This window comes from Hemiscyllium ocellatum, chromosome 5, assembly GCF_020745735.1.
Source record: "Hemiscyllium ocellatum isolate sHemOce1 chromosome 5, sHemOce1.pat.X.cur, whole genome shotgun sequence".
NCBI classification, from domain to species: domain Eukaryota; kingdom Metazoa; phylum Chordata; class Chondrichthyes; order Orectolobiformes; family Hemiscylliidae; genus Hemiscyllium; species Hemiscyllium ocellatum.
In genome coordinates, this window is record NC_083405.1 from 124,857,618 (window position 1) to 124,874,869 (window position 17,252).

General features: G+C 38.5%; 1 protein-coding gene across 1 annotated transcript in view; it reads left to right on the forward strand.

The window, feature by feature from the left end:
• Window positions 1-17,252, forward strand: part of obscnb (obscurin, cytoskeletal calmodulin and titin-interacting RhoGEF b) — an 821,414-nt gene that overhangs the window by 419,893 nt on the left and 384,269 nt on the right. The window contains exons 48-49 of the mRNA XM_060825732.1: window positions 12,502-12,768; window positions 16,568-16,834. Coding sequence (XP_060681715.1) covers window positions 12,502-12,768; window positions 16,568-16,834 — 534 coding nt within the window. The remainder of the gene's footprint in view (window positions 1-12,501; window positions 12,769-16,567; window positions 16,835-17,252) is intronic.

The window sequence follows — 17,252 nt, forward strand, 5'->3', positions numbered from 1 at the left end:
CTGCCATTACACCCAACCCATTGTTAGCCACTAACAGTCCCCAGCTATTCACCCTCCGAGCGACATTGTTATCTAATTGTTCTTTCTGTTTGGGCTGTATCCCCACCTATCATTTACTCTTTATCCCTTGCCTCCACCTGATCTTCTGCATATAAACCAACATTCTCCAAGCTACTATCAGTTTTGAGGAAGGATTGGTCAACCCAAAATGTCATCTCTGATTTGTCTTCACAGATGCTGCCAGATCTGCTGAGCTTTTCCAGTAATTTCTGTTTTAGTTTCAGACTTACAGCATTGCAGTTCTTTCAATTTTTTTATTTAGGTAAGCTACCCTTGTGAATTGGGAAAATAAATATGACAAATTATTGATTAGATAATTTCAAATTACAATTTTGAAAGTTTAAGTAGTTTTAGATTAAGAAAATACTTAGGATTACACTGGATATTGGTCCAGCTCTGGGGAAAGTATGAATATAGCTTGTAACAAAGCTTAACTTCAATAGTGAGGACTAGAGTTAAAATGGCCTATTTTAAAGCATTTTGGGAAATGAAATGGGGGGACAAAGGAAGCTTCAGAAAAGCATTGATCATGATTTTGCTAAACCAAAGAAGAAGATGAAGGATTGAGTTGAAGAGACAAAAGCTGTGTGTCCAAGCATACACTGGAAGTGCTGTTACCTTTCACAAGATATGGAACTATTCAAATTTTGGCACTTTTAAAATTATGAAGATTTGAGTCTCATGTTCTTTGACAGCAGTTAATAATATATGAGAAATTGGTTGTCTGTTATAGTGAGGCAGTAATCTAATTTAAAGGTTTGAGGCCTATAGGCATATTAAAGGAATTACCAAGAAGAATGGTCTAACTTGCTTCATCCACAACTCGTTTATAAGGGAGGTAAAGAAATGGCAGCTAATTTTGGGGGAGAAAAAACTTTTGTCAGGTATCCTAAGATGTGAATAGTTAGACACAGGATTTGGGGAGGTGGAAGAAACATCACAATGAAAATTCAAACTTGATTTAAAGAAATAGATAAACTCCTTTTGAATTGAGAGGAAAACAACAACAACTTAGATTTATATGGCACCTTCAACTTAATACACGAAGTGCATTATAAAACAAAAGGGTTTAATGAGAATATGAACTGAAAATTGCCTTTTAGATTTTAATTATCATGATCTTGAGTATCACATCACTGCTAAGAGTTATTGCTTCTCTTCAGTTGTCATGAGAAAGTGATCCTGAAACTTTGAGTTTACCTTGCAAGATAGGTAGATACTTTTGATTGTGGAGAACAAAGAATTGTAATGGTTGTTTGTAATGAAGCCCAATTTAAAATTAATCAGCATAAATGTCCATCTGTGTTGCGCTTTGGTTTGAGGAAGCGAAATGGAAATTATAGCAGGAACAAGTTCTAACAGTTGCAATTTTAACTGTCTTTACCCAAACATATTGATCACAGAGCAAGTTTGCCTATTAATTTCAGAGTCCCACCAATTTGCACTTTACGGTTGATTTCATGGGCAGATCATCAAGGGGTCATTCAGTAGCTAACACCACTTCAAGCTAGCTTGCACACTTTAAGTCATACAGTCATAGAGACGTACAGCACGAAAACAGACCCTTCAGTCCACCTCGTCCAGGCCGACCAGATATTCTAAATTAATTTAGTCCCATTTTCCAGCACTTGGCCCTTTTCCCTTTAAATTTATCCTATCCATATACTCATCCAGATGCCTTTTCAATGTTGTTTTTGTCCCAGCCTCCACCATATCCCCTGGCAGCTCATTCATACACAAACCACGCTCTGCGTGAAAAAGGTTGCCTCTCTGGTCATTTTTAAATCTTTCTCCTCTCATCTTAAACCTATGCCCTCTTGTTTCGAATTCTCCCACCCCAGGGAAAAGATGTTATTTATTTACCCTATCCATGACCCTCATGATTTTATAAATCTCTATAAGGTTACCCCTCATCCTCTGTTTTCCAGGGAAAACAGCTCCAGCCTATTCAGCCTTTCCCTAAAGCTCAAATCTTCAAACCCTGGCACTGATCCCTTTCAAGTTTCAAAACGTTCTTCTAATAGGAGGGACACCAGAATTGCACATAATATTCCAAAAGTCGCCTAACCAATGTCCTCTATAGCCACAACATGACCTCCCAACTCCTGTACTCAATGCTCTGACCAATATAGGAAAGCATATCAAAAGCCTTTTTCATTATCTTATGTACCTGCGATTCCACTTCCAAGGAACTATGAACCTGCACTCAAGGTCTCTTTGTTCAGCAATACTCCCTAAAACCTGACTATTAAGTGTATAAGTCCTGCCTTGATTTGCCTTCCAAATTGCAGTACCGCATATTTATCTAAATTAAACTCCATCTGTCACTCTTTGTCCCATTGGCCCCATCTGATCAAGATCCTGTTATACTCTGAGGTAACCTTCTTTGCTGTCCACCACACCTCCAATTTTGGGGTCATCTGCAAGCTTACTAACTATACCTCCAATGTTCACATTCCAAATCATTTATATATATATGATAAAAGACAGTGGACCCAACACCGATCCTTATGGCACACCACTGGTCCTAGACCTCAAGTTTGAAAAGCAACCCTCCACCACCAACCCTCTGTTTTCTACCTTCGAGCCAGTTCTATATCCAACTGGCTAGTTCTCTCTGTATTCCATGTGATCTAACCTTGCTAACTACTCTACCACGAGGAATCTCATTGAATGCCTTACTGAAGTCCATAAAGATCACCATCAATCCTGTTTGTTATCTCTTCAAAAAACTCTATCAAGTTCATGAGACATGATTTTCCATGCACGAAACCATGTTGACTATCCCCAATCAATTCTTGCCTTTCCAAATACATGTAAATCCTGTCCCTCAGGATTCCCTCCAACAACTTGCGCACCACTGATGTCAAGCTCACCGGTCTACAGTTCCCTAAAGTTAATCTTCATTTAAGGGGATGTGAATGTGGCTGAAGCGGGTGCTAATATTTCTGTAGGGAATGACACTGATCTGAGAAAAGTTGAAGTATGGCACAACATAGGACAGGCAGGCTTCATGATTTTGATATTGCATTGAAGGATTTGATGGAGATGGTGGACAGGAGAGGTATTATGCAGTTGGTCCCATAGATGCACCCTGATTGGATAAAGTAGCAGATTCACTAGATATAGGTATTGCTGCTTAGGCCATAATTTGTTTTCATTCCTGATTGCCCTTGAAAAGGAGGTTGCAAACCATAGTTTTGAACTGCAGCATTCCGGATGTTAGGTGCCTGAACAGTGTTATATGAAGCGAGATCCAGGATTTTGAATCAACAGTGTGGTATTTGTGGATTTGAGCGGTCCTGTTATAGAGTCATGGAGTCAGTTGAAGAGACCTGGGATAGTTACTCCAGAACATTTTGTGGATGATGCACACAGCTGCCACTATGCATTTGTTATGGAAAGAGTGAACGTTTAAGGTCAGATGCCAATCAACTCGGCTACTTCTCCTCGATTATGGAGATGCCGGTGTTGGACTGGGGTGTACAAAGTTAAAAATCACAGGACACCAGGTTATAATCTAACAGGTTTAATTGGAAGCACGCTAGCTTTGGACTATAACCTGGTGTCCTGTGATTTTTAACTCTCCTAGATTATGTTAAGTTGTTTGTGTATTTTTAAAGCTGCAATCATCCAGGCAAATGTAGACTATTCCAGCGCACTCCTGACTTTTGTCTTATAGATTGTGGACATACTTCGGGAGTTAAAAGATGGATTACCTAGCACAGAATATCCAGCCTTTGACATACTTTCGATTTTGAAAAATTTGTGTGAATTTAGTGAATTTAATGAATTTCAATCATGGACTTGTCACGGAGTCATGGATATGTATAGCATGGAAACAGACCCTTCAATCCAACTCGTCCATGCCAACCAGATATCCTAAATTAATCTAGCCCCATTTTCCAGCATTTGGCCCGTATCCCTCCAAGCCCTTCCTATTCATAGACCAACCAGATGCCTTTTAAATGTTGTAATTGTAGCAGCCTTCACCACTTCCTCTGGCAATTCATTCCATACATGCACCACCTTCTATGTGAAAAAGTTGCCCCGTAGGTCCCTTTTAAATTTTTCCCCTCTCACCTTAAACCTATGCCCTTTAGTTTTGAACTCCCCCATCTTGGGAAAGGACCGTGATTGTTCACTCTATTCACTCCCCTCATGATTTTATAAACCTCTATAAGGTCACTCCTCATCCTTTGACGCTCCAGATAAAATTACCTCAGTCTGTTGAGCCTCTTCTATAGCTCAAACCTTTCAACCTTGGCAACATTCTTGTAAATCCTTTCTGAACCCTTTCAAGCTTCACAACATCTTTCCTATAGTAGGGAGATCAGAATTGAACGAATATTCCAAAAATGGCCTAACCAATGTTCTGAGCAGCTGCAACATGACCTCCCAACTCCTCTGCTCAATGCACTACCAAAAAGCAAGCATACCTAATGCCTTCTTCACTATCCTGTCTACCTGTGACTCTACTTTCAAGGAACTATGAACCTGCACTCCAGGCTCTCTTTGTTTGGCAACAGTCCTCAGGATCTTACTATTAAGTGTCTAAGTCCTGCCCTGATTTTCCTTTCCAAAATGTAGCACCTCACGTTTGTATATATTAAACTCCTTTCGGCATTCCTTGGTCATTGGTCCATCTGATTAAGGTCCCACTGTACTTTGAGGTAACCTTCTTTGTGGTTCTTTGAATTTTCTGCAACAATTAATAGTATTTTTTAAGAAACCACTTATTATTTTTAAATGTTTTACTAACACCACATACTAATAGCATATCAACTCTTTCAAATGAAATCCAGACTCTTAACTGGGTTGAAATATATAATCACCAAACAGTAATTATATTTCTAGTACAGATAGGTTTCTGATCATTCTAAGGATGTTGATTATAGGTGATGGCAATGCCAATGTGAGATAATTAGATTATACTTCATTCGGGATGCTCTTTGCCTGACATTTATAGGGCACAAATGCAATTTATAAGCCTTAACCTGGATGTTGTCAAGGTCTTGTTGCATTTCAGGATGGATGGCTTTTGTCCATGCCAGACTTCAAGCCCAGATGATCTAGATGCAGTGTTACCATCCGTTACCTTACCTCAAACAAGTGGTCAATGTCTGTGAACATGTTTTCAATTTTGAGAGTCTACCAATTACTCTACTGCACTCAGACACTGCTAAAATCACATTATCCTGTCTTCCCCAACTTTTCTAGTATTTTATTCATGCCCTTACTTGTGATTACAAAACCCAAGTATGTACCGAGTTGGTCAGCTATTTCTTTGTTGCCCTGATTCTGACAGTACCAAACTTACATTTAGCTTCACCATTCTTTTTATGTTCACATTTTTCTGGAAGCATTTACAGTAAGTTTTTAATGTACTGTACAAGTTTATTCTCATACTCTGTTCACTCTTTTTTAAATCAATCTGTTTGTCCTCATTTGCTGAATTCTAAATTATTCCCACTCTTTAGTGGCTCTGGCCAATTTGTTTGCCTTTTCCTTGGATCTAATGCTGTCTCTAATTTCTCTTATAAGCCATGGTTTGTCCACCTGTCTCATTTTACTTTTGTGCCAAACAAGAATAAACAATTGTCATAGTTCACCCATGCACTCTTTGAATGTTTACTGTTGCCTTTCTACAATCGACCCTTTAAGTAAGAGAACATAGAAAAAGAACACCGAGCTCTTCCATGATCCACAGTTCAATCTTGGTGACTGAGCTGGACTCTTTCAGAATTTTTTTTAATTCAAAAAATATTTTAATCAGAAAAAAATCTCTTTGCATATATACATAGTCACAAATGCAGTTCAGTTTCTGCAGTATGTCAAGGAAACAAGCAAACATTTGAGTTTGTCTCTATCCAAATAAACTAAGGACATCTCTTACACATACAAGACTGTATTTACATGCATTTAAGGCACTAGGAGGGTCCGATAACTGAACAGACCCCAGACGCCAAGCCTTAGTGCATCCCTCAGCACGCAATCCTGGATCTTGGAATGCATCAGTCTGCAACATTTGGTCAAGGTCAACTCCTTGTTGTGGAAGACCAACAAGTTTCGGGCAGACCAAAGCATGTCTTTCATTGAGTCGATGGTCCTCAGGGCACAGAGGATGTTTGTCTCAGAATGCGTCTCAAGGACCTGTGTCATAGAGTTGCTCGGGACGAACCTTGACAGAAGCCACTGCATCTTTCTCCAGACTTTGTTTTGAAAGACACATTCCAGAAGAGGAAGTGTGACAGTGTCAACCCCCTGCAGCTGTTTTGCGGGCTGTGACACAGACCAAATGGGCATACATGAAGAATCCCACAGGTAGTGCCCATCTCACCACCAGCCAAGCTATGTCTTGGTGCTTGTAGGAGGTTTTGGTGATTAGGCATTCTGCCAAATGACTTTGAAAGTCTACTCAGGGAAACACAACACTGGATCCACCCTCTTCTTTTCCCTCAGAGTCTCAAGGACGCTATGTGCTGACAATTTCCTGACAGTCAAAGGTGTTTTTCTTTTGCAAATTTCTCCATGAAGGACAAGTGCTACAGAACAGTCTGACTATTTGGAGCATTTTTTGGCAACGAGGTCAGTCCCATCCTTCACAATGCAGGGTTCAGGTAGAACCTTTGTATGTAGTGACCCCGGAATGTTCCTCTGACACCACTCAGCCAGCCTCTGTTGAATTCTCTTTCTCCTGCTATCACTGGAGAAGTGATCTTCCAGATCAAGGGGTGTTGCAGACTGGCACATTCCTAAGTCCAGGACTACGTGCTGAGGGATGCACTAAAACTTGGCACAGTGCCGCCAAGGCGCAGTGGGGAAAGACTGTGATGTTCCTACTGAAGTTAAATGGGTTCTGTTCAGTTATCAGACACTCCTAGTGCCTCAACTGCATGTAAATACAGTGTTGTATGTATAAGAGGTGTCCTTAGCTTATTTGGATAGAACCAAACCCAAATGTATATTTGTTTCCTTCACATGCTATAGTACAAACACTGAACTTCATTTGTGACTTTGTATATATACAAAGTGATTTTTAATGAATAAAGTGTATCCACTGTTCAATTATGGCAACTGAGCCAACTTCTTCCAGAATATCCTCAGTGACATCATTCTACCGTCCTTTCTTAGATCTAATGTTCCCCAGCCTATCAGAACCAAGTCATTCCTCATGGCATCATAGTCTCTGCTATTTAGGTTCAGAAACCTAGTCTCATAATCAACTACATCACTCTCCATCTTGATCAGGAATTTTATCAGATTATGGTCCTCACACAACCAGATTGCCAATTATTCCTTTCTCATTACACAATACCCAGTCTAGATGGCCTCATATCTAATTGTTTCCTCAACATATTGGTCCAGAAAATCATCCCATATACACTCCAGGAATTTCCCCTCTACGAAATTGTTACTAATTTGCTTTCTTTTTTTGCACATACAGCTAACTATTCAACTATAATAGCCACATTGTCTAAACAGGTTGCATCACACCCTGTGACACATTTACCATACTTTTCCTAAAACCCCGTTTCTGATCATGAATGTTCCAGCCTATAAAATCAGACAATGGAATTTGAAAATCAATGTTCAATATTTTATCACGGTTATGACACCAGCACAAGGAGTCTGCAACCAGGTTAAAAGCATAGGTATAGGGCAGATATCAGGTCAGTGGAGGGAGCGTTCACATCTGATTTTTCTATGGCAAAATTCATATGAACACTTTGATAGGGGAACCTACAGAAGAACAATGGTGGATCAGCACAAAAAAGTATTTGGTGCATGGATGTCTGCCAAAACCTTGAATCGGTGTCAAGGAACATGGAGATTCCACTGCCAACTTGGTACAGGGCCATGCACAGGCCCCATTTTCTTTAGCATGCAAATAAAGGTGAACTGCAGACATGTTTCTACACTCAACCATTACTCAATGCCCAATGGAAACACATGCAACAGCCATCCAACATAAAGTTACAGATTTATATAGCATGGAAACAGACGCTTTGGTCCAACTGATGTCCTATCTGCCAGCTCCTGCCCCATATCCCTCCAAAACATTCTTATTCATGTACTTATTCAACTGTCATTTAAACGTTGTAACTGTACCAATGTCCACCATTTCTTCACAAAAGTTCATTCCACATGCAATTCACCCTCTGTGTAAAAAAAATTGCCCCTCACATCTTAGAACGTAGAACATAGAAAAGTACAGCACAGAACAGGCCCTTAGACCCACGATGTTGTGCCGAGGTTTAATCCTAATGTAAAATATAATAACCTACACACCCCTCAAACTCACTGCTATCCATGTGCATGTCCAGCAGTTGCTTAAATGTCCCTGCTGACTCTGTTTCCACCACCACTGCTGGCAATGCATTCCATGCATTCACAACTCTCTGCGTAAAGAACCTACTTCTGACGTCTCCTCTATACCTTCCTCCTAATATCTTAAAACTATGATCCCTCGTACCAGTCAATCCTGCCCTGGGGAAAAGTCTCTGGCTAAACCTGTTGTTTAAACCTCTCTGCTTTCACCTTAAAAATGCGCCCCCTCGTCTTGAAATCCTCTATCCGAGGGAAAAGACAACTATCATTAACTGTATCAATACCTCTCAATATTTTATAAACTTCTATATTGTTGCTTCTCAACCTCCTATGCTTCAGTGAAAAATGGCCCAGGCTGTCGAGCCTTCCTTTATAACTCAAACCTTTCATATCCGGCAACATCCTGGTAAATCTCTTCTGAATCTTGTCCAGCTTATTAATATCCTTCCTATAACTGGGGGAACAGAACTGGACACAGTATTCCAGAAGAGTCCTCACCTACACAACCTCAACATTATTTCCCAACCCCTATACTCAGAGGAATGAATAATGAAGGCAAGCATGCCAAATGACTTTTTAATCACTCCGTCAAATGTGTCGCAAACTTTAAAGAATTATGCACCTGAACACCTGTTCCACAACACTACCCAAGGTCCTACCTTTAATTTTATAAGCACTACCCTTGTATGTTGTACCTAAATGCAATGTCTCACATTTATCCGGATTGAACTCCATCTGCCATTTTTCAGCCCATTGACTCATTTGATCAAGATCCGTTTGTAATCTTGGAAAACCCCCTTCACTGTCTGCTTTGCTAATTTTGGTGTCATCCACACACTTACTAACTGTACCTTCTATATTCTCATCCAAATCATTTATATAAATGACAAATAAAAGAGAGCCCAGAACCAATCCCTATGGAATACTGCTGGTGACAGGCCTCCAGTATGAAAAGCACTCTTCCACAACCACTTTCTGTCTTCTACCATTAAGCCAATTATATATCCATTGGCAACTCACCCTGAATCCCAAGTGTGACTAAGCCTTGTCAAAAATTTTACTAAAGTCCAAGTCAACAACATCTACTGCTCTGCCCTCATCAATATTTTTGGTAACTTCCTCAAAAAACTCAGTCAAGTTTGTGAGACATGACTTTTCTCGTGCAAAACCAAGCTGATTATCCCTAATCACCTTAGAGTTTTTGTGTCTCTAAATGTCCATAAATCCTATCATTTATAATCACCTTCAACAATTTACCCATAACCAAAGTTAAAGTCACAGGTCTGTAGTTCTCTGCTTTCTCCTTAAAACCTTTCTTAAACAAGGGTACAACAAAGGACACCCACCAGTCATCAGGGACCTCGCCTGTAGTTATTGATGATACAAATATTTCTGCAAGGGGTCTCGTAATTTCCTCCCTTACTTCCCATAATATTCTGGGATACATTAGGTCAGGTCCTGGAGATTTATACACCTCTATATTCTCTAAGACCTCCTGAACTTCCTCTTCTGTAATGTAAACTGTTTTTAAAATATCAAAATGTGTTTCTTTCTCCACAGTAAAAAATGATGCACAATATGAGATTGGAGATCAAAGCTGGGAACTTAATTTCAGAGCATGTTATCTTGCAAAAAGACAGGGAGGAAAGAAAGCAAGTTGGGATTGCTTCATTAATACAACTTGGATTTAGTATGATAGCAAGAAATAATTTTGCAATGAAAGATGTAGAGCTCATATGGATGGAACTAAGAAATCAGGGGAAGAAGAACTGGTAGGACTAGTCTTTGAGGACATATAAAAAGGCAGTATATTAAGCATGGTGACTTTAATCAACATGTAGTTTCATAAAATTGACAGAGGTAGTCAAAAGAAATTATAGACTATATTTGGGACAGTTCCCAAGACAACATTTTATGGATCCAACCAGGGACCAGACTATTTTGGATCTGATAAGTTTAATGAGTGATTTCAGAGTAAAGATGCTAAGAAACAGTGGCAAACATTGTAGAATTTAGTACTCAGTCTGAAAACAAACAATTTGGTCCCGAAACAACTGTGCTAAATGCAAATTAGAATAAATACAAAGGAATGATGACAGTTGCCGAGAGTGGATTGGAAAAGAAGTTTGTCTGAAAATGAGAAATGGTAGACATTTAAGAAAATAGTTCATAATTATACACCAAAGATACATTGCAGTGAGGAAGAAAGATTCTAGGAAGAGGATAAACAAACCATGTTTAACCAAGAAAGTTAACAATTGAATTAAATTAGACAAATAACATACACCGTGGCAATGTTCAGTGGTACGTCTGAGGTTTGGAAAAGTTTTAAAAACCAAAATATACTCAAAAAAAAATGGAAGGTGAAACTAAAATATGAGTGAAAATAGGTAATATAAAATCAGACAGTAGGTGCTTCTTTTAATAAGAAGAGAGAAGGCAAAGTGAACGCAGTTCCCTTAGAAAGTGAAACTGAAAATAATAATGGGGAATCAGGAAATGGCAGAGGCGTTGAATAAATACTTTGCATCAGTACAGAACATTATTTGAATAGTGAATAGCTAAGGAAGCTGCAGTAAACTGGGGTTTCAGGGTCTGAGTGCATGAATGCAAAGAGGCAAGCACGCAAGTTCAGCAGGTGTTAAGAAAGCAAGTAGAATGTTGGGCTTTACTTCAAACAGAATGGAGTAATAAAATAGAGAAACCTTACCAAAACAATACAAGGTACTTGTTCGGTCACAGAGATAATATTGTGAACAGTTTGATTCCCTTATGTAAGTAAAGATATTCCTTACATTGGAGGTAATGCAGAGAAGGTTCACTAGGTTGATTCCAAGAATGGAAAAGTTTCTTATGAAGATAGATTGATTAGATTATGAAGATAGAATGAGAGGTAACCTTATTGAAATGTGTAATGTTCTTAGGGCATTTGACATGGTAGTATTGGAATTATTATTTCTCCTTATGGAACAGTTGAGGACCAGAGGTTATAATCTCAGTATAAGGGGTTGTCTATTTAAGACAGAAATGAAGAAGACCTTCTGGTCTCAGAGGATAGTGAATTTGTGAAATTCTTTACCACAGAGGGCTGTAAGAGGCTGAGTTATTAAGTATACACAAGGCTGAAGTAAACAGATTTTTGATCAACGAGGGCTATGGGGAAAAGGAAGGAAAATGGAGTTGAGAACTATTAAATAACCCACGATCTCATTGAGTAATCGAGCAAACTCAAAAGTCAAATGGCCTGCTTCTGCTATATTTTATAGTTGTATAAATAGCCATTTGATCTTAAGTGTTTGATGTTGATTATGGTTCCTTCCCTCTGTGTGTCATTCTTCTTGTTGACATTACTGGTGTTTGTGCAAGTGACCATTAGACCAATCCAGCAATATAGATTATTGCCTTCTGTTCTGATCTGTTACCTTCTGTTCTATTTACATATGGTCACCTCTTGTCCTTTTCCAGCTCTCTTGTATCCATCAACCTGTGGGATAGCCAATCTGAGGTTAGCCCACAGCAGCAATGTTAATTCTAGTTTTCCAGTTCCAGTGGCATCCTGCCTGGTCTCCCACATTCTGTCTTCTATTCAAGTAACTTGCTTAATCTAAAATATTGTAGTTTGTTTCGTTGACATTCAAGTTGAAGTAATCTACTTGCGAAGTCCAATTTTCAGACATATGACCACCTTACATAGTTTGAGGCTGCCACTCACTGAATCTGGTGTAACTACATATATATTTAACTCAAACAAAACTCTTGGTTTTAAGTTACTGCTTATTGAATTATTTCTATTTGTTCATGCTAATTTATTGTCATACATCTTGAAAATTGTCTTTTGTCAAAACCCACTAAAAACACAAGTAAGGGTTGTTAACTAGAAACAGTTGAATGTCACTTAGATATATCCTTAGTTTGTTGTAGTTTTCACTTCTCAATTGTAGGTTTTTGAGTTTTCTTTGGCTGGTTGTGAGTGAAAAATATAATTTGGGACAAGTACTATGAAAACTGTTTGCAAATGATTAGATCAGAATTCTGTGGAAACTTACACAAAGTATTTGGATGTCAACTAATCAATATGATTTTAAAAAAACAAATTTGATGTGTCTGTAGTGCTGCCTGCGTTTTTTAAACAAGAGCTTCAGAATGAAGAAGCTGAAGAGGGTGGCACTGCCACTTTACGTTGTGAAATTACGAAAAGTGATGCTCCAGTAAAATGGAGAAAGGGATCACTGGTTCTTCATGAAAGTGACAAGTATGAAATGAAACAAGAAGGTTCCATCTGTGATTTGCTCATTCACAGTCTAAAACCAGAAGATGGTGGAGATTATACATGTTATTCTGGAGATCAACACACCACTGCCTCTTTAAGAGTAAAGGGTAGGACAATAGTACATCACTCATTTCTCATTGTAATTAAATCCTCTCACATTTTCATCCTTACTTTGCAAGCATCATATTAATACCATCATGCTACTCACTCACTGTCTTAGCAATCTGCTGTCATGAGTTTCTAACCTCATACTTACACCATCACTAAACCCACCTCTGCAATTTTATCTCCTCTCATCTCAAGCATTAACACAGATTTCAGTAGCAATGTTAATTCTAGTTTGCCAGTTCCAGTGGCATCCTGCCTGGTCTCCCACATTTTGTCTTCTGTAAAGTGAAAGACATTCAAAGTTCTATTGATTGCTGTAACTTGCACTATGTCCAATCCAGCATTTGCTGTCTGGCTCCTGGTCAAGCAATGCCTTAATTTTAAATTTCTCATTCTTGATTTCAAGCTCCTCACTTGTTCCACACAACCTACCAAGATATCTTTGCTCCTTTATTCTGGCCATTTGAGCATTCTCAATTTTAACAAGCCTATCATTAGTGGCCAAGGTTTCAGTTGCCCAAACCCTCAGCTCTAGAATGCCCACCCTACACCTCCCTGCCTCTCTACCTCACTTTACTTTAATATACTCCTTTCCAATCAATGTTTTAACCAGGTTTTTGGTTATCCAATCTAGAATCTTCTTTCATGGCTTAATGTCATGTTTGTTTTATAGTGCTCTTAGGAAGTACCTTGGAATTTTTAGACACGTTAAAAGTACTTCAGAATTAAACCTTATAGTTTGTGGAGGGGAGAGGGGGATGCAGAGATGAGGGCAGAGTCTTTATATATACTTAAGACTGAGATAGATAGATGTTTGATCGGTAGGGGAATCGAGGATTACAAGGAAGGGCAAGAAAGTGGATCTGAAAAATAATCAGCCATGATCCTATCAAATGGTAGAGAAGGCATGAGGGGCCAAATGGCATACTCCTGTTCCTATTTTTTATGGTTTGAACTCTGGTATTTAGAAATTAAATGTTATTGTAAGTTGTTGTATGTTGCTAAAATATTACTACCTAGATTGATAGAACATTTGGAAAACTAGTGTGAATTCAGAGTAGAGCCCTCCTTTCTCAACTGTTTATTCTGTTATAAAGACCTGAACCAATATTTAGCCAAGCTTTTTTTCATTTGTAATGGGCAAGTAGCAGACAAAAATGTTGTTTCGTGGAAAACATTTTGTGGGCTAGAAGCAGTCCAGAGATTTTTGGAGGAACAAGGGAAGAAAGCCTCTTGGATCCCCTGAAAATTAAAAGTTTCACCGGGTACTGTTGGAGCAGCCAACAATTGACCACCAGTTAGACAGAACAGTGTCTGTTGCAAATGGTCAGAGCATGCACCACCTTATTTACCTCAGAAAGGAAAAGAGAATAAAAATTGAAAAAACTTGAGAATGAGAGAGAGGATTACAAGAGGAAATGGGGCAAGGGAAAGATAGACAAGGAGAGAGAGAAGCACTAGTATTAAGATGACAGGGAAAGGTAAGAGAGACACATCCTCAGACTTAAAAGAATAGCAACAACAACAACTTACATCCTGAAAAAAACCTTTAACTTAGACAAATATCCTGCAGTATGAATATTATTGTTTCATCTGCTGCCTAGGTACTATAAAAGACCTTATTTATAGTGTTTGATTCCTGTTCATTATCCATGATTCCAGCTTTCACGCTTTGTTTACCGTCCAAATCAATTTTGCTAGAATAATCACTGGCTTTTCCCACCATGGAGCAACTTTTAAAGATTTCTTTTTCTACTTAAAAGCTGCCTATTTTATTGAAAGCAATATAAATTATCAAGTACCAAAAGCAAACTCAAAAATCACTGCTAAAATTCTTTTAAATATTGTCCAACTTTATTTTGGTATTTGTATCCTTTGTGGTTCTTTTAGTGTGCTAATTGCATTCATCACAATAGGTTTATTCTCCACACAAGCTTTCTCTCAGTTTTTCATCTAACTTCATTGACATATCCTTTTGTTTTATTTTCCTCATATGCTTGTCTGACTCCAATGACTACACAGTTTGCTTGAAATGTGGTTTTGAGTTCTGCATTTTAAATATTCTCTGGGTAACAGGGAAATCTGAAATGGTGATGACCAAGTGGTATTATCATTTGACTATTAATCCAGAGACCCAGATAATCCTCTGGGGATCCATGTTGGAATCCTGCTGTGACTGATGGTGGAATTTGAATTCAATGCATTATCTGGAAGTAAGAGTCATGGTGACCATGAAGTTGATGTTGATTGTTGGAAAAGGCCACCTAGTTTTCTAATGTACTTTAGAGAAGGAAAATGCTGTCCTTACCTGTTCTGGCCTATTTTTTACTCCAGACCTGTAGCAATATAGTTGCCTCTTTACTGACCTCTGGGTATTAGGGATAGGGAATAGATGCTGGTCTCATGAGCAATGCCCAAATCCCATGAATGAATAAAAAAAAATTTTCTCTATTAGCAAGTTTTGAGAAGATTTGTAGCTCAGGTTAAGGTTCTTGGTACATGTTTGCTTGCTGAGCTGGATGGTTCCTTTTCAGACGTTTCATCACCATACTAGGTAACATCTTTAGTGAGCCTCCGGATGAAGCAGCACTGGTATTTCCTGTGTCTGTTTCTGTGTTCGGGTTTCCTTGGGTTGGTGATGTCATTTCCTGTGATGATGTCATTTCCTATTGTGGTGCCATTTCCTGTTGTTTTTCTCTGGGGGTGGTATATGGAATCCAAGTCAATGTGTTTGTTGATAGAGTTCGGTTGGATGGCCATGCTTCTAGTTCTCATGCGTGTCTCTATTTTGCTTGTCCTAGGATGAATGTGTTGTCCCAGTCAAAGTGGTGCCTTTCCTTATCTGTCTGTAAGGGTACTAGTGAGAGATGGTCATGTCGTTTTGTGGCTAGTTGATGTTCGTGTATCCCGGTGGCTAGTTTTCTGCCTGTTTGTCCGATGTAGTGTTTGTTACAGTTCTTGCACGGTATTTTGTAAATGACATTAGTTTTGCTTGTTGTCTATATAGGGTCTTTCAAAAGGAATGGGTATCCAATGAATACAGTCCACCGATTTCTCAGCAACAAACCCCAAAAAGCAGACAAAACACGTCCAGAAACCCTAGCCCACTCTCCCCTACATCAAAGACATCTTGGAAATGACTGCCACACTACTCAGATCTCTTGGCATCATGGTAGCCCACAAACCCACCAACACACTAAAACAGCAGTTAATGAAAGACCCGATACAGACAACAAGCAAAACTAATGTCAAACTAAAACAAGAAAATGGCTTCATGATAGGAAATGATGTTACCACAGGAAATGATATCACCAACCCAAGGAAATCCAAACATACAAATAGAAAGCAGGAAACACCAGCGGTGTTTCGACCATAGGTTCACTGAAGATGTTACCTAGTATGGTGACGAAATGTCTGAAAAGGAACCTTCCAGCTCAGCGAGCATCCACATTTCCTTTATTTTCCTGAAGTTCAACTCCACATTTAAAATGCTCCCAATTTGGTGTATTATTGTAGCTGATTATTTTCTTTCACAAATGCAAAGAAATAAACACTATTACTGAAGAGTTAGTCAGTAGTATATACGGTTATCAAATACAAAGGTATTGCTGTGCCTGATTGTAATTAAAACAATACACATTTGGTTTAGTATTAGTGAGGATTTTGATTAACTTCTATGGATAATGGAATCTGGTAACAGCAGAATGTTTATTCTAGGGAACATATTGATTCAGAATTGTAACAATCATATTTCAACTGAATTCCATAATTATGAATTAATTTGCTATTTCCTTATAGCAATGCCTGTACTTTTCAAAAAAGGACTACAGAATGTTGAAGCAGAAGAGGATAGTACTGCTACTCTACACTGTGAAGTTACGAAACCTAATGCCTTAATTAAATGGAGGAAAGGATCAGTAGTAATTCAATCCAGTGACAAGTACAAACTAAAGCAAGAAGATTCAAATATTAAACTGCTTATTCAAAAACTGAAGCCAGAAGATGCTGGTGAATATACCTGTGACTCTGGAGATCATCAGACCACTGCATCATTAACAGTAAAGGGTATGGAAAGAAAATCTTAATGATTGTTGATTTACATCAAACATTGTATCCATGGAGCTGATCATCATTTCTATCTTAAATTCAAAAGATCATTCCCCCAAGTATTTTGTGCTTATATAGAGGTATTAGTATGAAGAGTATTGTTAAAAATATTCTGTGAGATGTATATCTGTGTGATATTTTTGGAGTCCCTTCAACTAACCATTTTACCAAAGCCTACACCAATGTCACTTCGGTCAGTCATTGAATTACAGGTCATTTTGCTGTTACGTGTGTTCCGTTAATGCAAGGTCGCCGTCATGCGATTGACAAATTGAGAACACTGTTTCTAAAGTGCGAATGTTTAAAACATGTGTTGGCTGTAATGTGCTTGTCAACACTTTAAGCACTGTTTCTACAGTGAAACTTTTTTATGATA